Source organism: Diceros bicornis, chromosome 32 (assembly GCF_020826845.1).
Source record: "Diceros bicornis minor isolate mBicDic1 chromosome 32, mDicBic1.mat.cur, whole genome shotgun sequence".
Lineage (NCBI taxonomy): Eukaryota > Metazoa > Chordata > Mammalia > Perissodactyla > Rhinocerotidae > Diceros > Diceros bicornis.
This window is the reverse complement of record NC_080771.1, coordinates 6,620,318-6,641,700: the sequence shown is the minus strand read 5'-3', so window position 1 is coordinate 6,641,700 and position 21,383 is coordinate 6,620,318. Positions and strand designations below refer to the sequence as shown.

Sequence of the window (21,383 nt, the reverse complement as noted above, 5' to 3'; positions counted from 1 at the left end):
TATGTAACTAATGTAACTGTACTTTTCTTTAGATTGCTAACAATCAGTTCTACATAGAAATTCAGAGAGGACAAAAAAAATAACAAAAATATATTTCACTGAATGCAAAACCTTGGGTGGATTAAGTAAAATAAGAAGGGAGAGAAAATAAATTGTATCTAAAGACATAGGATCAAGCGCATTTATCTGAACAAGATGCAAAAAGTAATCTTAGCTACTCTGAGGGTGATCAGTTCCACTCAACTAAATAAGACATGTCTCATGAAAAACACAGCTCAAGATACTAGCACAGACACACTAATGTGTTTTCAGTCCATAATTCAGAAGAATAGCTTTGGATGGAAAAGATATGTAAGAACAAAATTAAAATATTTTCCATTTAATAAGAGAAGTTTGGGATATTGTAAAGAAATTCAAAAGATTCTTTTATGAAAAGGCAATACTTAAAAAAGAATCTGGATGGCTATAGTCACCACGACAAAAAACAACAAATGTTGGAGAGGATGTGGAGAAACAGGAACCCTCATACACAGCTGGTGGGAATGCAAACTGGTGCAGCCTCTATGGCAAACGGTATGGAGATTCCTCAAAGAACTAAAAATAGAAATACCCCATGATCCAGCTATCCCACTACTGGGAATCTATCCAACGAACCTGAAATCAACAATCCAAAGAGGCTTATGCACCTCTATGTTCATTGCAGCATTATTCACTATAGCCAAGAAGTGGAAGCAACCTAAGTGTCCCTCAACTGATGACTGGATCAAGAAGATGTGGTATATATATACAATGGAATACTACTCAGCCATAAAAAAAGACAAAATCGTCCCATTTGCAACAACATGGATGGGCCTGGAGCGTATTATGTTAAGCGAAATAAGCCAGAAAGAGAAAGACAAACACTGTATGATCTCACTCATATGTGGAATATAAACCAACACATGGACAGAGAAAACTGTATTGTGGTTACCAGGGGCAGTGGGGGTGGGGGGTGGGCACAAGGGGTGAAGGGAGACATATATATGGTGATGGACAAACAAAAATGCACAACCCAAAATTTTACAATGTTATAAACTATTAAAACATCAATTAAAAAAAAAAAGATTCTAAAAAAAAAAAAGAGACTCTGGGATTAAAACCCCTGAGAAATTTTTCAGTGAGAATCTTTTCCTGATCCACATTACAGGTTAACAAAGGTAGTACCTGAACACTTAAATAAACTAATATCTAAAGAAATATTACTTTTTTCTTACCTTTTGCATATATAAAAAGCACCCAACAAAAATGGAAAACTTCAGACACGGTACAGGGCTGTCGCCTTTGGGGGAGAAACAAGTCATGAGATAACAGAAGAATTAGAAAAAGACATCACAAATGACTATAAATTAGGTGAGAAAAAACCCCCACAGTTAGAGGGAGTGAGAGCAGATTCACTTCACATGTATAATGTGCAAGAAGTTCTGCTCCAACCAAATACTGGTAAGGAAATAGCTGGGAGCCAGGGAAAGAGTTCATCTCAGAAAGAAGAAAATTCTGAAGAACTATAAAAGCTTTTCAAGGTCAAGATAGGTAAAGTAGAAAATAAAATAAGTAACAACAATTCTTTAGATGACATCAGCAAGGCTAATGCCGCTTTAAGACACATGTATGAGTCAGACATTTCCCCAATTTTTTTCCTCTATCCTAGCTGATGAATTCTAAACCCTCCCTCCCTAAAGATATTCTAGAACTTATCAAGTCACAAAAGGACTTTTTAATGTAAATTCTGGGCTTCCTATAATTTCTTATACTTCTATATCATCACGAGTACCTGCTGTATTTTGCCACGTTGTCTGCTAAAGGGAGTTTCAGACCTGTTTTAGCTTGGGTTTTTACCAAAACCTCTGCCAATGTTTAGATAAGACATCTGTTATCTCCACATCCCAAAAGCCTTATTATAACAAGGTGCTTCTAAGAGAAGAATCGGGAGACTGGGGTTTATCCCGCACTGTCGTTAGCTAAGTACACTTGCTCTCCACGTGCCTTAGTCTCTTCATCTGCTAAAAGCTTATTCTACTTGGGTATAATATTGTACTTAATTTACCCGTCCACGGCAAGGATTAAATGTCAGTGCTCTGCTTTAAAATTAGCTTTCCTGCCAGGCACATGATAAACTATCTAGTTTTGATGCCTACCAAGATAAACGTCAAAGTTTTTGGCTTAACACTCAAGCCACTCTAAAAACTGGCTCTATAACTTGAGAACTCTAGAACAAACTTAACCTACTCCGCCAAATTTCATCTTGCTTTGCTGCTTCAGTGCCTTCATTCTTTATCCTCTGCACAGAAGGCTCTGTCTATATCTCCAAATTCACCTATTGAAATCCTACCCATTGTTCAAGACCTATTTCTACTTATTCCATGGAACCTTACCTGATTGGCTCATACAGAGTGGTTTATTTTTGCCTCAGAAGTCCTACATTTCTATTGTCTTTTGCATTTATATATGCCTCCTCTCCCTGAGTATACTGTACACTCTCAAAAGACAGTGACTGTGGGTTTTTGGCCTTTTTAAATACCTGTGACCTACATAATACCTAACAAAGTACTTTACACAGTAAGTTTTCAATACTTAGTGACAAACTTTCAAAGACTGGTGTGTGTGAGACGCAGTATAGAATTGTGGTGAAGCACATGGGTTCTGCAGGCAGACTTCCCAGAGTTTCAATAACAGCTTCACACTTACTAACTGTGTGATCTTGGCCAAACCACTTACACCCTCAGGGGCTTATTTTCCCTCACCTGTAACAACAGTATTAACCTGATAAAGTTGTCAGAGGGATTATTTTTAAAGCTGCTCACTTATTGTAAACATCCTTTATAATTTGGGAAAAGTTTTATTTTGAAAGAGAAGCAAACATTATTCATTCAATTATAACAACTCCTTTTCCCCTATTTTTCTTGTCAACATTTTTCTAGTTCTATTTTAAGAACAAATTCCTATTTCTACTTTATGAAAAAACTTTCATGATAAAGGTAGAGAATTTGTATCCCATAACTGCCCCTATCTATCAGGAAAGATGGAAAATACTGAGCCAGAGTTAAGTTTATAGACTTTGCAGACATGATCAGAAAGCACAAATTCCTAATCATTTCAGTTCTCCTATTCTCTTCCCAGTTCAGTTTCTCTACTCTTGACTGGTTGTAAACATCAAAATACATAGAGAAGTCATTTCAGGGAGATTATTTATTACACAGTTTGACATAAAAGTCAAATAGTATAAATAGTCAATATATATTACAATATATAGAAAATAATAGAAATAGTCAATATAGTCAATAATGGAAAATTAAGTGGTCCAATTCTATACCCAAGGTGGCTAATTGGTGAAAACAGCTAAGGTCTGACTTTTGTATTTTTGGTTGCTTACATGAAAAGGGAAAGTTCACGTAAACAAAGAGCCCATACATTTTGCAATATGGAAGAAGCCAAACTCTTCATGGCCAACGCACAATGGAAAGCAAGAAATTAATTAAAAGAAAGCTATTGGAGAAAAAGATTATGAAATCACATTTGTTTTTTAAGACTAGAAAAATAAACTGAGGGATCAAAACTGTGGCACAGACAGACAAATGTGTATTCCTGACTAACAAATATAAAAACATACCGCTGTTTTCTTCCTCTTTGTTGTCGAGGGTGTTCCTCCTGAGGATATTTAAAAATGTCCTGGAAAATGGGTTCATATTTCTTAAAAATTACAGCAGAAACAGTGAAGTTTCTTTCTAATCTCTCAGTACGTTCTCTGAAATGTTGGGGTAGATTTGCCATGTCTTCCCACTTCTTCATCTTGTTAAAAAATTCAATTAAGCTGAAATTAAAAATAAAAAATGAGATATTTTCATAATTAACACAAAGATAAAGTATACAAATATAGGTAATTACAAGTAAATAAAAATTAACTCATTAAATTGTATTGCTTTTAGACAGTGATATAAAATCACAACACAAGTGCCTCTGACTAGCTTGATCTCTTACAGATTGGTTTATTTCTCTGATCTTCCTAATCTACTTTTTTTCAGAGATTACCTGAGGGTTTTTAAAAAAATTATGAAATATAAAAATACAAAATAAATAATAATTAACCAGAGTAACATAACCAATATTCATGTACCCAAATGCCAGATTTAACAAATATTAACATATCGAGGACCCGCCTGGTGGCGCAGCAGTTAAGTGCGCATGCTCCGCTTAAGCGGCCCGGGGTTCGCAGGTTCGGAACTCTGGCGCGCACCCGCGCACCGCTTGTCAAGCCATGCTGTGGCAGCATCCCATATAAAGTACAGGAAGACGAGGACAGATGTTAGCCCAGGGCCAGTCTTCCTCAGCAAAAAGAGGAGGACTGATTGGGGGCTGGCCCCATGGCGTAGCGGTTAAGTGCATGCGCTCTGCTGCTGGCAGCCCGGGTTTGGATCCTGGGTGCGCACGGATGCACTGCTTGTCAGGCCTTGCTGTGGCAGCATCCCATATGAAGTGGAGGAAGACAACCACAGATGTTAGCCCAGGGCCAGTCTTCCTCAGCAAAAAAAAAAAAAAAAAAAGAGGAGGATTGGCATGGCTGTTAGCTCAGGGCTGATCTTCCTCACAAAAAAAAAAGAAAAGAGGAGGATTGACATTGGATGGTAGCTCAGGGCTGATCTTCCTCACCAAAAAAAAAAAATACATGTATATATATATATATATATATATATATACACACACACCCACACACACATGGAATAAATTTTGCCATGTTTGCTTTAGGTTCTACAGAAACAGCCAGAGTTCTCATTTGTACTCCTTCCCAATCTCATTCGCCACTCTTCTTCCCTGAAGATAACCACCATTCTAAGGTTAGTCTGAATCCTTCCATCCATGTTTTTATACTTGCTGTACTTACTACTTACTATACTTACTATATGGATATATATGTATCCATAAACAGTAAGTACTATCTTTTGTATGTGTGGTTGTAAAACTTCATATAAATTGTATCATACTGTAAGTAGCATTCTGCAACTTGCTTTTTCATTCAATAATGTTTCTGAGATTAACGCTGATACATGTAGATCTAATTCATTCATTTTAACTGCTAAAAATATTCCTTCATATGAACTACCATGATTTTTTAAATTCATTCCCCAATTGAGGTTTCCAATTCTTCATTATAACAAAAAATGCTGTAATGAACACATTCTTACACAGGTATGTAAGAATTTCTTTAGAGGCTACCCCAAGAAGTAGAATTGCTGAGTCAGAAAAGGTGCATCTTCAACTTTACTGGATACTGCCAAATTTCCTACTAAAGTGACTGTGCCAAGTTATACTCTCACCTGTGTATACTAATAATACAGAGGTCCTGTTTCCCTACATAATGACCAAACTTGGTATTATCTGACTTCAAATCTCCCCAATCTGATGAGAATGAAATGTTATCTTGTTTTTACTTTGAACTTCCTTGATTAGTCGCGAGACTGAACATCTTTGCCTATATGTATTAGCTATGTGAGTTTTGGCCTTTGTGGAATCATATTCTTTACCCTTTTTAGTTGCTGTTTGTCAATTATTTAACCATTTGATAGTAGTTCTTTATATAATTCTGGATACTGATCTTTAGTCAATTATATGCATTGTAAATATCTTCTCCCAATCTGCTCTTTGTTTTTAATCCATTAGTCCATTATGGCAGAAAAGTAAATAATCTGAACCCATAGGTAAAAATTTAAAGATAAAAATTGAGTTTTTGAAATGGAAATAAAACTGAAGCCCGGATTGTATTACTTGCATTAAAATGTTAGATAACTTTAGTTTACTATAGTTTTTCATGATGATTCCATAATTTGATCTTTGCTTCTAAAGTTCCTCGTCTGTCACTTAACTGGATTACTCTGCCTCCATTTCTCTTCTTTGTAATGATTATACTTTTGCAACTTATTTAAGTCCACTTCTGCAGGATTACAGCCCAGGTGTTCAACTCTTTATGCACTGCCTCTTGTTCTTAAGCCTAAATATAACTCAGGATGGAGTTCAAGGTTAATAAATAGAATACAGCTGAAATATTACATTTCTTGTTAATTATTTTAATAGTAAGTGATTTTTTAAACCATTAGGTCCATAAATTTTGACAGTGGTATTTCCCCCAAATTGCCAAACATCCTTTTCCCACCAATCTTTAATAAGCCATAAGAGAAAATTCACCCAAAAGGCACAAATAGTAAATGTAATCAATTAAATTACACAACAGATAGAAAAAGCAATTTCTGCCTCTTCTTTAAAACATTACTTGACCTTTTCTATAATAGATTCTAATAGTGTTGCTTATCTCCCGAAGAGGAAACCGAGAAGTATTTACATGTTCCGTATATAAGTGCTGTGCATGCAGTTCAAAGTTTAATACCATATAATATTTTATTTACCTTTTCAGTCCAGAGTATTTCCTAAAGTTTCTCAATATCCTTATTTGGAATTCTCCCAATATTACACAATGATGAGTCAAAACCTTTAATAGTAAACTCTTCATACAAGTGCCTAATACCTTAAAATTCAAATATTTTTCACCAAAGAAGCAAAATAGAATGGATACTAACTTAGATGTGGTAAAGGGAAACCATGACCTAGCTTCTAAATTCAGCACTCCATAGGTACAAACGCTCAGAAAACGATGAACAAAGAGAATTCTTACTATCACTGTAATTTATGAGCTTTTAATGAGTCACACTCTACTTTTCAAATTCTAACATAATTACCTCTGCTCTGAACATCGCAGGATTCTAGTTAAAGATACATAGTTCCCTTCAACTGTCCCTTTGCTGACAGTTGGCACAGATTTTCTGCAAGCCACGTATAAGGCACATGCTAACCAATGAAGATCATTTCCCTGTAAAATAAAAGAAAATTGATTTTTACCTAATGAGCTATAGATATTTCAATATAAAAAAATTCTTACGTTTAAATTGAAAGTGTTATTTATATGTTTGTGGGAAACTGTATTTTCAGTGATGGCTGATCCCATGTTTCTTCTCATAAGGTAACATTGATGTTGTTCCACTGAGAGGGAGGAGTCTGTGTTTCCTTACTTTGAACTGTCTCAGCCAATAGCACAGGTGGAAGTGATACCACGTAACTTGCAAGATCATAAAAGGCAATACAGATTCCACCTGGCTCTGTCTCTCAGGACATGTGCCTTGGCAGTGCCAACATGGGAGCAGAACACCCTGGGCAAACTACTTAACAGTCACAGAGGCTCAATTTTCTTATCTGAGGACTGTGAGAATTAAATGAGTGACAAGTATAAAGCATAGAAAATACAAGAAATCAAAAGATACAATTCGATAACCAGTATTCTGTGTTAAATATCCATGAGCTTTATTTTCCATTGTACACTTCCATGAGCCTGACATCCCACAATATCTTACAGAATACCTGACTACAAGCTCCACAAGGGCAGGAATTTTTACATTTTGTTCACTGCTCTATTCCCAGCACCTACAAAAGTGGCAAAGAATAGGTGATTGTGAAATATTCACTAAATGAATAAATATTCATTCATTTATTGAGTAAACTGAGCTAAGAATCTGAGATCAAAGTCTTAAAAAAGTTGAGTAATCAAACATGTGTTTTCAGAAATAATTTACTAACCATCTATTATTTGTCACTTGCTTATATAACACGGGACTTCACAGGACTTAACCTCTGTGAATTGAAATACGTCAACTATATGGTGATAACGCTTGTTCTATCTAATCTAGATAGAACCTCAGGATTATCCTGAGGGTAAAATAAGAGCTTATTTTGAGGCAATTACACCCATCACCAAAAAAAAAGTCTTTCTCTCTGCCTGACCACAGGAACCACTGAGAAATAAATAGGAACATGGCCTTTTCAGCCTGATCACCTAAGTATATGATAGAGCTTTGTAAATTCTAAAGCACTGTCTATATGAGCGCTTTATGTGCCAGAAACTACACACTACCTGATTTAACCTTCGGAATGGTTCTGTGAGGTAGGTACAAATATCTCAAATTTACACAGCACAAAAGTGAGTTTTGGAGTGGTTAAGTAAATTGTCCAGAGTCACCTAGGTCTGTCAGGTTCTAAAGCCACTGTATTACTAGCTTTTCTTTCTTTCTCTTTTTTTGTAGATATAACAATGGGGAGAAGAAATCGAATTAAAATTCTATTGATGCAAGAATAAATAAAAAAAATAAGCCGAGTGAGTGACACGTTGGCAAAAACACCCTGTTACAGTCAAATAATACCTTGGGTTAGGCCTTCTCATTCTGAGCCTATTTGCCCTACTCTTTCCCCAAACTGTAAAACAACCTAAGAAAATCACGCGGCCTCCTGTTTAAATGCCACCCACACGGGCAGTCAAACAGCTAATAAACAAGACAGACTTCCGCGTCCCTTCCCATTGGCCCATGACGGGGAGGTGCCTACGGAGTGGAGCCTCACTGGCTAGAATGGCTATTTTTCTCATCTGCAGGCCCGCCCGAAGAAAGGGGCACAACACGCCTAAATCACAGCGACTCTGCGAGTCCTGTGCAAGGCCTGGGGCCACCAAAAGCCCCCCAAAGTCGTCGCGGCCTCGTGACAAAGCGGGGCGTGTGTCTATATCCAGCTGGGCAGAAAGTCCATTTCCTTCGCCCTGGGGAAGATTCGTCTTTGTTTACACCTCCGTAAACACAGCCCGCATCTTAACGCGTTTACGCAAACCGATGCCAAGCCCGGACAAAGGCCATTTGGCGCCGTCGGAAAGAAGTGAAGGAGAAGCCCACAAACCCGGCGCGAACACGGGCAGGTCCCCCGCCCTTCCCCGGGCGGTCCTGACACCCGCACCTGTCTGTCCTGCCAAAACGGTGGCTGTATTTTTGTCATTGTGACCCCGGCACGACCTCAGCCCCGCGCTGCTACTTTAGGGCAAGAGGTGACCCCGCTCGGAACCCGGCAGGGCAGAGCCGCGAGGCGGGTTCACCGTCGGGGCCGCTCAGAGCTCTGCCAGAGCCGGGTTCCCAGGCGCAGGGGGCTCCCACCCCTCTCCAGGGGACCCGGGGAGCCGCGCCCGCCGGAGGACCCCGCGGGCGCCGAGCGGCCAGAGGCGAGGCCCCTCCCCGCCGCGGGGCGCGCCCACTAGGCCCGGAGAGGCGCCCGTCTGCCCCCGGGCGCACCTCCAGCGTGTAGCTCTCGCTCATGCTCCGGTAGCTGTCCCAGGCCTCGGCCCGCGCCGCCTCGTCCATGTTGAGGCGGCTGCACAGCTCGTCGAACCGCTGCTGGGTCTGAGGGGCTGGCGACCGGGCCGGCTGCGCGGCGTCCTCCGCCTCGCCGTCGTCGTCCTCCTCCTCATCCGAGGCTGCCGCCGCCGGAGGAGGAGGCGGGGGTGGCGGCGACTGGTCGCCTCCCGATGGCATAGCGCACCCCGGGACGGCCGGTCCTCAGGTGAGCTGAGGGCCCGGGCCCGCAGCCATTCAAACCGCGAAGCACCCGCCTGTCGGCCGCCCGCACAGCCACTGCGCCGCCCCCAACGGCGCTGGACCTCACTTAGGCACCCGTAGTTCTGAGCACGGCCTGCTGGGAAATGTAGTCCAGGCCGGAGGCTCGCAGGGGTCAAAAATCATCTTTAAAAAATCAGCTCGCGTACTCTTTTTTTCGCTGAAGTGAAAGCAGCTTCTGTACATGTTAAGTGCTGCCTCTTCATCGTGAGAGCATCCATCAGGGCTATGCTGAAGACAAAACATCCAAGGAACATTGACATGTGAAGGTTTAGTGTCCACGGTGTCACCAGAAATAACATTCATCGCCTGAGTGTCCTTATGTAAAAAATAAGGATAATAGAAAGGACCTATATGCCTAAGTTCAAATTTAGGCTTCACTCCTAATTTATAGTTCTTTGCTATGTTTTAATTTTATCTGAGCCTTTCAAATAATTATTGGATTTTTTTTAAAGTGGTAATTCTTTTTTTCCCCATGGGGCAAATTTACGTTCACTATAAGTGACATATTCATACTACCCTCAGTCACCCAATTGGCTTAATTTTGTTCCTTTCTTTTTATTTTTCTTTCTCCTTTTGTATCTATAGTGAACTTGAATCACTATTTCAAATCTTCTTTGATTTATAAATGGGTAGATTATAAAACATTTTCATGCTTGAGGAGGTGTAGGCACTGCTGTTTTGCTGTGGTGTCGCTTCTCTCTCTCTTCACTGACCCTTTGAACCAGCCACCGTGCTGTGAGGAAGCCCAGGTCACTTGGAGAAGCCTATTGTCAAAGATAAATAAAGCCAGACATTAGTAAAAGGGGTGAAAACAGATTTTATTCAGCCACTACTAACAGTGAGGGAAAGAACTCAGATCCATTCTGATTTGGCAGAGGCAACTGGGTGATTTAAAGAGAGAATGAAGGAGTAGGGGTGGGGAGAGTGCAGAGCTCAAGCAAAAAACTACAAAGAGTTGGTGAGTGTAAATGTGACTAGGCCAGCTGTGTCTGCTAGCTGGCAATTTGTTGAAGTTAGTTCTCACCAAGTGCACAGGACCGGGGGCCCCTGGTCCTCAGCCCAGCCATGTTGGATGAGCCAGATTGGAAGCAGATCTTCCAGCCTTCCATCAAGCTGTCCCAGCTAATGCTGTATGGAGCAGAGATGAACCTTCCCACTGATCCCCGTCCAATTTGTGGGCAAAGGAAATTATTATTATTGTTTCAAGTCATGAAGTTTTAGGATGGCTTGTTATGCAGCAGTAAATAATCAAACACCTGTTAAGTGTAAGACATGTATTTATCAATTATCATGAAAGAAAAAAAATCACTTAATAATTGGGTGTTTTTCTTGGTAATTTTTTATGCCTCCACCAGTCTCTCCAATAGATTAAATTTGTTTAACCTTAAAAAGCTAAAATTACTTATGTATACACGTGGAATACCACTCAGCCATAAGAAACGATGAAATCCAGCCATTTGTGACAACATGGATGGACATCGAGGGTTTTATGCTAAGTGAACTAAGTCAGAGGGAGAATGATCTCACTCATAAGTAGAAGATAAAAGCAACAAACAATCACAAAGAGACAAAGATTGGATTGGTGGTTACCAGAGGGGAAGGGAGGAGGGAGGAGAGCGAAAGGGATGACTAGGCACATGTGTGTGGAGATGGGTTGTAATTAGTTTTTGGGTGGTGAACATGATGTAATCTATGCAGAAATAGAAGTATAATGATGTACACCTGAAATTTATACAATGTTATAAACCAATGTTACAAACCAATGTTACCACAATAAAAAAAATTAAAAAGCTAAAATTACTTAAGAATTGACAACATTCCTTCAAAAAAAGAGATAGGTTTTAAGTCAGAGCCACTTTTTGTGTGTGTGTGTGTGAGGAAGATCAACCCTGAGCTAACATCCATGCTAATCCTCCTCTTTTTGCTGAGGAAGACCGGCTCTGAGCTAACATCTATTGCCAGTCCTCCTCCTTTTTTTTCTTCCCCAAAGCCCCAGTAGATAGTTGTACGTCATAGTTGCACATCCTTCTAGTTGCTGTATGTGGGACGCAGCCTCAGCATGGCCGGAGAAGCGGTGCGTGGGTGCGCGCCCGGGATCCGAACCTGGGCCGCCAGTAGCAGAGTGCACGCACTTAACCGCTAAGCCACAGGGCCGGCCCAGAGCCACTTTTGATGATGGAGATTAACTGACTTGGACATAATTTTTGAACAAGTTCTTAAGAAAAGAGTTGAAATTAGATTCTTAGACTATGCTTAACAAACACTTATTTCTCTTATCTTATCTCCTTCTCCCAGAAGTTCGAGTGGCCATCTTAAAACACAAATCTGATCACCTCTTGCCTCCGCTAAAATGGTTTCCTGCTGCTCTTCTCAGGAAGTCAACACCCTGACAGCCTACAGGTTGCCTGTCTCCGTGCTCTCTCCCACACTTCCCCCGCATCTTCAATCACTCCTTCCATCAGTGAAGTACCACCTGAGATGTCAGTTTCTCAGACAGCCCTATTAAATATTCTCATGGCACTTATTATAATCATAATGAATTATTTACGTGTTTATGTTTCATGTCTATCATCCTCACTATGCTTTAAGATCTATGAGAGGAGCGACTGTCTCTCTTTAGTTCCATTCTGTGACCTTAGAGCCTACTTATGGTGCCCGGCATGTTATTGACTCACCATTATATTTATTGAATGAATGACTGCTTATGATAAGTAAGATATATCTTCTTCTTATTAGAGCCTTAGATTTTGTGCATGTAAAATCCTTACTCATGTTGTGATCTGATAGCCCAATAGAATGTCTGACCGTAAATGACAGTCGCCTAAAAATAAACTTTGTTTACATTATATTTATCACTTAAAATACATGAGAACTGTGAAACTTTGCCAAAATTTTTTATATAACAAAACACACAGGTCTTCAAACTTTTTGATCATGTCTCCCTAAAAGATATAACCTTCTAGAATATCTTAGTGTTGACATCTAATTTTTTTTTTTTTTTTTTTTTTGCTGAGGAAGATTCACCCTGAGCTAACATCTGTGCCAGTCTTCCTCTATTTTGTATGTGGGTCGCTGCCACAGCGTGGCCGCTGAAAAGTGGTGTAGGTCCACACCTGGAACCACACCCGGGCTGCCAAAGCAGAGCATGTCAAACTTAACTACTAGGCCATCGGGCCAGCCCCGAGATCTAAAATGTTTCATTAAAAGTTTGATCAGGTGCAAAGGATGTAATATCCAGCATGTAACTATAAACCTTTTAAAATAAAACCTTTTAAAATAAACTTTAAATATATCCAATGGACTCTAAATATCATGATTTGATACTCACTGTCATCCAATTTTAAAAATACATGAACAAAACTTCTCTTTAACAATTGGAAATTTTCTATCATTCCATTTTCTCTTTCCCCTCATATTCCCGTTCCTACTATCCCAACAAAATGTTATCCTAATATGTTTTGTGCTTGAAAGTCCTTTATTGATCTCTTTCAGATCTCCTTTCAGCAAAAATGTACAGACAAATTAATTTGTTTTAGTATCCTTCTGTTCATTCTTTTATGTCAGATTCATTGAGGTCTAATTTGCATGCAGTAAAATTCACTCTTTTATATGTACAGTTCTATGAATTTTGACAAATACATACAGTCACGTCCACCACAAACAAGAACACTTCCGTCATCCTGAAAGTTTCCTTGTGCCCCTTTGTAGAAAAACCAACCTCACATAGCCCCTGGTAACCACTAATCAGTTTTCCGTCCCCATAGTTTTGCCTGTTTTCCCAAATGTCATAGAAACATAATCATAAAATATGTAGCCTTTGAGTCCGGCTTCTTTGAATGTAGCAAATTGCCTTTCAGATTCATCCAAGTTGTTGCATGTGTCAGTAGTTCATTCTTTTTTATTGATAAGTAGTCTTCTGTTGTATGAATGTACCAACGTTTCTTTATCCATTCACCAGTTGAAGACATCTTGGTTGTTTCCAGTTTTTGGTGATTATGAGAAAATCTACTGTAACATTTATGTATATGTTTTCGTGTGACACGAGTTTTCATTACTCTTGGGTAAATACCTAGGAGTATGTTATGGACTGCATGTGTCCCCCCAAAATTCATATGTTAAAGCTCTAACCCCCAATGTGATTGTATTCTGAGATAGGGCTTTTAGTAGGTAATTAAGGTTAAATGAGGTCGTAAGTGCAGGGCCCTAGTCCATAGGATTGGTGGCCTTATAAGAAGGTGCCCAGGCAGACTAAGACAGAGTGGTATTACTGCACTGCATAGTAAATGTTAAACTTTATAAGAAACTGCCAATTTTTTTGCTAAAGTGGCTCTATCATTTTGCATTCCCACCTACTTTGAAATTTAAATTTATTTTCTGTGATCATGAAGCTATAAGTGTTAAATTCCTTTCAGATTGAGTGATCAGATGGCTTTTATTGAGACTATGGCTTGAACTGTGTTTGCAGTTTGTTTATGTGTCTCCCATAAACATTCAAAAAAAAGAAAAAAAAAAGTGCTGCTGCCAGCAAAAACTGTTCATTTGTTTTGAATTTCCACTTGAGGCTGCTATCTACTCAGGCGGGCTCAGGCCAATTTATATTTCACCTGGTATGTGAAGAGTCTCTTGTTGAGACCTCAGTTAACTGGCATTTTATTTGTGATTAATTCCAGTCAGGTGTTTGTGTCCCATATAGACTGATACCACGAGCCCAGCAGGTCTACCCCGCAAACCAGATTTGCTTATTGCGAATGAGGATCTGCCTGCCAAAAATTCAATCCACCGTATAAACTACAATTAGCTAAATTTAGTGCCCAGGGAAGCCTTGGCAATCTGGAATAAACACAGCCTGCCCTTTTAGCTCTTTCTGTCATTATAAACAATTATTGCCTTATGATGCCTACAAGGTGTGTTGGAGGGGATATTGGGCTACATACCATCAACTGCTCTGTACTGTTGAGTTTTTAAACACTTTGTCTATTTTTTTCTTCTTTCTTGCATTCAGGCTATAAGATGTTTCTTTTCACTGGGGTCACCATATGACATTTTGGTAACCCTTTTTCTCCTCTCTTTTATTGAGGAAGGGATACTTGCAAACTAGGTAACTGAGGTGGCTGGGAATGTGTATCCAGGTAAGGACCAACAGGCCACGAGTGAGGGCCTTGCTTTCAATGGAGGGCATAGATGTTAGTGATTGAGTTTAAGAAATCAATCTTGACCACAAAAGACCCCAAATAGCAAAAGCAATCTTGAGAAAGAGGAACAAAGCTGGAGGCATCACACGTCCTGATTTCAAACTATAGTACAAAGCTATAGTAATCAAAACAGTGTGGTACTGGCATAAAAACAGACACATACATCAATGAAACAGAATAGAGGATCCAGAAATAAACCCACGCATATATGGTCAATTAATTGACAACAAAGGAGCCAAGAATATACAATGAGAAAAGGGTAGTCTCTTCAATAAATGGTGTTGAGAAAACTGGACAGCTACATGCAAAAGAATGAAACTGGACCACTATCTCATACCATACACGAAAATCAACTCAAAATGGCTTGAAGGCTTGAACATAAGACCTAAAACCATAAGATTCCCAGAAGAAAACATAAATGGTAAGCTCCTTGATGTTGGTCTTGGCAATGATTTTTTGGATTTGACATCAAAAGCGAAGGCAACAAAAGCAAAAATAAACAAGTGGGTCTACATCAAACTAAAAGGCTTCTGCACAGCAAAGAAAACCATCAACAAAATGAAAAGAAAATATTTGCAAGTCATATATCTGATAAGAGGTTAATACCCAATATATATGAACAACTCATACAATTCAACAGAAACACAATCTCATTAAAAAATGGATAGAGGGTTTGAATAGACATTTTTCAAGAGAAGATATACAAATGATCAACAGATACATGAAAAGGTGCCCAAAGTCATTAATCATCAGGGAGATGCAAATCAAAACCACAATGAGATATCACCTCACACCTGTCAGGATGGCGATTATCAAAAAGACAAGAAATGATGGGTGTTGGCAGGATGTGGAGAAAAGGAAACCCTTGTGCACTGTTGGTGGGAATGGCCACTATGGAAAACAGTATGGAGGTTCCTCAAAAAATTAAAAATAGAACTACCATATGATCCAGCAATTCCACTTCTGGGTATTTATCCAAAAGAAACAAAATCACTAACTTGAAAAGATATCTGCACCCCTATGTTCATTGCAGAATTATTTACAATACTTACAACAGGGAAAAACCTAAGTGTCCATCGATGGACGAATGGATAAAGAAAATGTGGTATATATATGTACACATATATAATGGAATATTATTGAACCATAAAGAAGAAGGAAATCCTGGGGCTGGCCCAGTGGTGCAAGTGGTTAAGTGCACATGCTCCACTGAGGCGGCCCAGGGTTCGCTGGTTCGGATCCCGGGCACACACTGACACACTGCTTGTCGAGCCATGCTGTGGCGGCGTCCCATATAAAGTAGAGAAAGATGAGCATGGATGTTAGCCCAGGGCCAATCTTCCTCAGCAAAAAAGGAGGAGGATTGGCATCAGGTGTTAGCTCAGGGCTGATTTTCCTCACACAAAAAAAGAAAAAACAAAAAGAAGGAAATCCTGCCATTTGTGACAACATGGATGAATCTTGAGGGCATTATGCTAAGTGAAATAAGTCACACGGAGAAAGACAAATACTGTATGATCTCATTTATATGTGGAATCTGAAAACAAAAACAAACACATAGATTTAGAGAACAGATTGGTAGTTGCCAGAGGCAGGGGATAGGAGATGGGTGAAATGGCTGAAGGTAGTCAAAAGGAACAAATTTCCACTTATAAGATAAATAAGTCCTGGGGCTGTAATGTACAGCATGGTGACTACAGTTAACAATACTGTATTGTATATTTGAAAGTTGCTAAGAGAGTAAACCTTAAAAGTTCACATCACAAGAAAAAAAGAATTTGTAACTATGTGTGGTTATGGATATTAGCTAAACTTATTGTGGTGATCATTTCACAATATATACATATATCAAATCATTATGTTGTATACCTAAAACTCATACAGTTATATGTCAATTATATCTCAATTTAAAAAAAAAGAATTTAATAAAAGAAATCATTCTTGGTTGTTCAGAGGTTTGGTTCTTGGGGTCTGATCATTCATTCATTCATTTAGCCAGAGCCTGCCATCCATCCATTCAAATATTCAATGAATGTTTAGTGAGCGCCCACTGTATGTCAAGTGCTTTGCCAAGCACTGAGAGTAGAGTAGTGAATGAGACAAGCATGGACTTTGCCCTCACAGAGCTTGTGATCTTGTGGGGAAAGCAGACCTAGAACAAGTAATTGTCAAGTGTGAATAAATTATAAAAGAAAAATTGGGGGAGCTATAGGAGCGCATCACAGGAGACCTTAACCGTGTATGTGTGTGTGTGTGTGTGTGTGTGTGTGTGTGTGTGTGTGTGTGTGTGTGTGTGTGCAGGGGCAGGGGTGGGGTTGACTGGGTGGATGGAGGAGGACAAAGGCTTTCCTTTCATCCCCTTCATTTCCCTGATGGGAAATCTGAAAGTCATAGCTAGAGGAAGGGAAGAAGCGTTGGCTTCAGGTGGAGGAGAAAGCTTATGCAAAGACCTTGAATCAGGCAAAAGCATGGGTGGTTCTGGGAGTTGAAGGAAGGTGGTTTAAGTGTAAAAAGCAAGGGGAGAAGGGCGTGAGGTGGAGGTAGAGATGAAGTCAAAGGCCTGGTCAAGATTTTGGACTTGATTCTAAAGGTGATTAAGAGCCACTTAAGGTTTTAGGTTAGGGAGGGCAGTGACACACCTCTTTCCCCAAAACCTGAAACAGTGTTTAGCACTAAAACTAAAAAGTGTTCACCAAATATTTATTGACTAAACACCTAGCTTGACTTCCAGGCCACAGCCGAATTCCATGAGGCCCCGTGCTCCTGAGACAAAACCAACCACGCTGATTAGACTGATTTCCTCAGCCATTCAAAAATGTAAACCCTTCCAGTCTTTTCTCTCTCTGAGTTACTTCAGCCAGGATGAAATCTCCCTCTGCTTCACTACCGCCCAGTCCTTTCACTGTGCCCTCTGGAACTCCTAGTGTTTTCTTATATCCCACAGGCTTCACGGCCAGGAGCTGAGACTGTGTCCTCTCTGTTGCCCACTGCGCCTAGCGGACCTCACCTCTATCCTCGTGTTGTCGAAGCTCATGCTCTAAGCCCATCGTCTCCATTCCTTTCTGTCAGGAAATAGTAACATTCTTCCAGCTGATCAGGGCACAAAACTTTGGAGTCATCCTTGATTCCTCTTCCTGTCACCTGCTACATGCAATCCATCTGCAATTTCTGTCAGCTCAGTCTTCAACGATTCAAAACCTAACCAGCTCTCACCCCTCCATTGCCGATCCTCTGATCCAAGCTTCCGTCATCTCTTACCGGCTTTACCACAGTTTCCTCCCGTCTGGTCTCCCTGCTTCTGTCCTTCCTTCTACTACAATTTCTTCCCAACATAGAAGCTGTGATAGTTAATTTTACGTGTGAACTTGGCTGGGCCACTGTGCCCAGATAGTTGGTCAAACATTATTCTCGATGATTCTGTGAGGGTGTTTCTGGATGAGATTTACATTTAAATTGGTGGACTTTGAGTAAAGCCAATTGCCTTCCACAATGTGTGTGGCCTCATCCAATCAGTTGAAGGCCTGAATAGAACAAAAAGACTGACCTCCCCTGAGCAAAAGGGAATTCTGCCAGAGACAGCCTTCAGACTTTAACTGCAACATGGGCACTTCTCTGCATCCCCAGATTTTAGACCTGCCAGCCTCCATATCATGTGAAGCAATTCCTTAAAATCTCTTTCTCTCTATATATAGATAGATAGATATAGACAGAATGTATATATACAGTGTATATATATATTCATGTGGTTCTGTTTCTCTGGCAAACCCTGACTAATACAGCAGCTAATGTGACTTTTTAAAACAGTAGGTCATATCCTGTCTCTCTTCTGCTCAAAACGCTTGAATGCTTCCCATTTGATTCAGAATAAAAACCAAAATTGAGAAAATGGCCTTGTAAGGTCCCGCAGGATCTGCCACACCTACCCCCCTCCTTAAGCACATCCACTGCACTTTAGCCTATATATATAAAGACACAATGCACACAGATTTGCAATGTGTCAGCCTATAGATGGTGTGGTTTTTTTCCTTTCGTGAGGAAGATTGGCTCTGAGCTAACATCCGTTGCCAATCCTCCTCTTTTTGCCGAGGAAGATTAGCCCTGAGCTAACACCTGTGCCCATCTTCCTCTATTTTGAATGTGGGATGCCGCCGCGGTGTGGCTTGATGAGCAGTGCCCGTGAACCCCGGGCCACCGAAGCGGAGTACGCAAACTTAACCACTATGCCACTAAGCTGGCGCCAAAGATGGTGTTTTTAAAGTCATGAGATTGGGGGGCGATGACCAAGGGAGTGAGTGGAGAAGAGAAGAGGAGGAAAGACTGACTCCAATGTTCCGGGGTCTGAGAGAAGAGGAGGACAAGGGGAGATGGAGGAGTGAGCAATGAAGAAGGAGCAAAACAAGACAGCGTAGGGCCGACCCGGTGGCTTAGCGGTTAAGTGCGCGCACTCCGCTGCTGGCGGCCCGGTTCGGATCCCAGGCACGCATCCACGTGCTGCTTCTGCGGCCATGCTGAGGCCGCGTCCCACATACAGCAACTGGAAGGATGTGCAGCTATGACAGACAACTCTCTACTGGGGCTTTGGGGGGAAAATAAATAAATAAATAAAATCTTTTAAAAAAAAAAAACAACATAAAAAAAGACAGCGTGTGTCCTGGAAGCTAGGCGAGGAAAGAGTCTCCAGGCGGAGGGGGTGAGCACCCTGTCTAACGGTGCTGATGATAGGCGACGACTCACAGATGAGCGTGGGATTTGGTAACAATGAGGACACGCCTGCAAGGGCAGTTACAATGACTGGTGAGAGAAAACCTGACTGAGGCGGGTTTCACAGGGCTTGGGAGGAGAGAACTGAAGTGCAGAGAACTCATTTGCTGCAGAAGGGACAAACAGTACAGGAGCTGGAGAGGGCTGTGAGGTCAGAAGAGTTGGGTTGTTGGTTGGTTGATTGCTGTTGTAGTGAGAGGGGAGAAACAACAGCATGTTTGGTGTTGATAGAAATGATTCAGATCTCTGAATCCCTGCTCCCTCCCACTTCCTGTCTTCTTTAAGTGGATGAAGTAACTTGTCTCCAGGAAGAATCCACTGCCTGTGCCCTGGACCCCCTCCTCGCCCACCTTCTCAGGAGTCTGTGGCAGTTGATCCCTCACTCAACGTGCTCCATGATAAAACCTATACCCGAACATATTTCAGATTCCTTTTGAGAGCCTACCATACCCAGCTTTGAGGGTAGATTGGCTGTGAAAGAAATTAGTTGCCTAATTTCACTCTCGTTTTCTTGCTTCCCACTAACTGTGATCTAAATTCTCCTTGCTGCTCTCCATCCAGGAAATTTCTTGTCTCTAATCCAGTGGCTATGTTTCTATCTTCCTCATATTTGTCTGTTGTCTCCCACTGTAACTCTCCTTCATTTTTCTGATGGCCTCTGAGGAACCCACACTCCTGATCTCCCTCCTCTGCTGTCTCCTTTTTTGCCTCTCTCGGGCCTCTGTCCCTGGACCTCTTCTCTTTCACTCTACCTTCCTTCCCAAGGCAATCTCACCCATTCCCTTGGCTTTGATCATCATCACTATGTGACTTCCAAATTCATCTCCTGCTTAGATCTTTCTTCTGAGTTCCAGTCAAAGTGCCTGCTCAGCATCTCTACTTGCACGGCTCGTGGATGCTACAAAACAAACATGTCCAGAATACACTCCTGATCTTCCTCCCCAGATCCACTTCACCGCTAGCCTCATTAAATCTCATTCCTGGAACCACCACCACTCATCCAGTTGTTCAAACCAGAGACCTGGGAGCCATCCTTGAGTCTTCCATCCATTAAGTCACCAAGTCCTATCCAGATAGATGATCAATCAATCAATCAGTATGATAGATATAGATATATCCTATTAGTTCTGTTTCTCTGGAGAAAACTCTTGTTGAATCCTCACAACAACTCTGCGGTAGACAGTATTTTGTCTAAGGCCACATAGGTAGCAAGAAGAGTAGTGCAGGGATTCAAATCCAGGTGGTCTGGCTTTGGGTTCTATTCTCCTAACAGTGACAGAAGTGTTATTTTAGACAGGATGGTCAGAGAAGGCCTCTCCGACAAAGTGACATTTGAGCTGAGACCTGAGGGAAGTGAGCGAACGAGCTACGCAGAGATTTTGAGGAAAAGCACTTCAGTACAGGAACTAGTGAATACAAAGGATTTGAGGTGGGTGCGTGTTGGTGCATTTGAGAAATGGCGAGGAAGTTAGTGTGTCTGGAGCAGAATGACAAGGGGAAGAGAGGTAGGAGCTGACATCACAGAGGGGATGTGGGGGCTGGCCTTGCAGGTTCTCACAGGCCAGGGTGAGGACTTTGGCTTTTGCCCTGATTGCAGTGAGACACCAGAGGAGGGTTTTGAGCAGAGAACTGACATAGTCTGGCTTATGATTTTAAAAGATCACGTTGGTTGCTGTGCATAAAACAGGCTGCAGGGCGAGTGAGGGCTGAAGTAGGCAGATCAGTTAGGAGGTTTTGCAGTAGTTCAGATGAGAGATAATGGTGGCTGGGACCAGAATGGTGATGGTAGAGGTGGTGAAGCGCCCAGATTCAGGTAATACACATACACACACTCATATGCCAGCGTGCACGTGCACACACACACACACACTTTATTGTGAAATAATTTATATATACAGAAAAAAATAATAAATAAGTAAAGTGT

At 40.9% G+C, this 21,383-nt stretch overlaps 1 protein-coding gene across 2 annotated transcripts in view; it reads right to left on the bottom strand.

The window, feature by feature from the left end:
• The window catches only part of RBL2 (RB transcriptional corepressor like 2), a 51,624-nt gene extending 42,113 nt beyond the window's left edge, over window positions 1-9,511 (bottom strand). Inside the window, exons 1-4 of one of the 2 annotated variants that reach the window (XM_058527816.1) lie at window positions 9,183-9,511; window positions 6,762-6,892; window positions 3,647-3,847; window positions 1,254-1,318 (exon numbers count right to left, since the gene is read on the bottom strand). In XM_058527816.1, coding sequence (XP_058383799.1) covers window positions 1,254-1,318; window positions 3,647-3,847; window positions 6,762-6,892; window positions 9,183-9,422 — 637 coding nt within the window. In that variant the 5' untranslated portion in view covers window positions 9,423-9,511. The remainder of the gene's footprint in view (window positions 1-1,253; window positions 1,319-3,646; window positions 3,848-6,761; window positions 6,893-9,182) is intronic. The other variant, XM_058527814.1, reaches the window with a different exon arrangement.
• Between the last annotated feature and the right edge of the window lie 11,872 nt (window positions 9,512-21,383).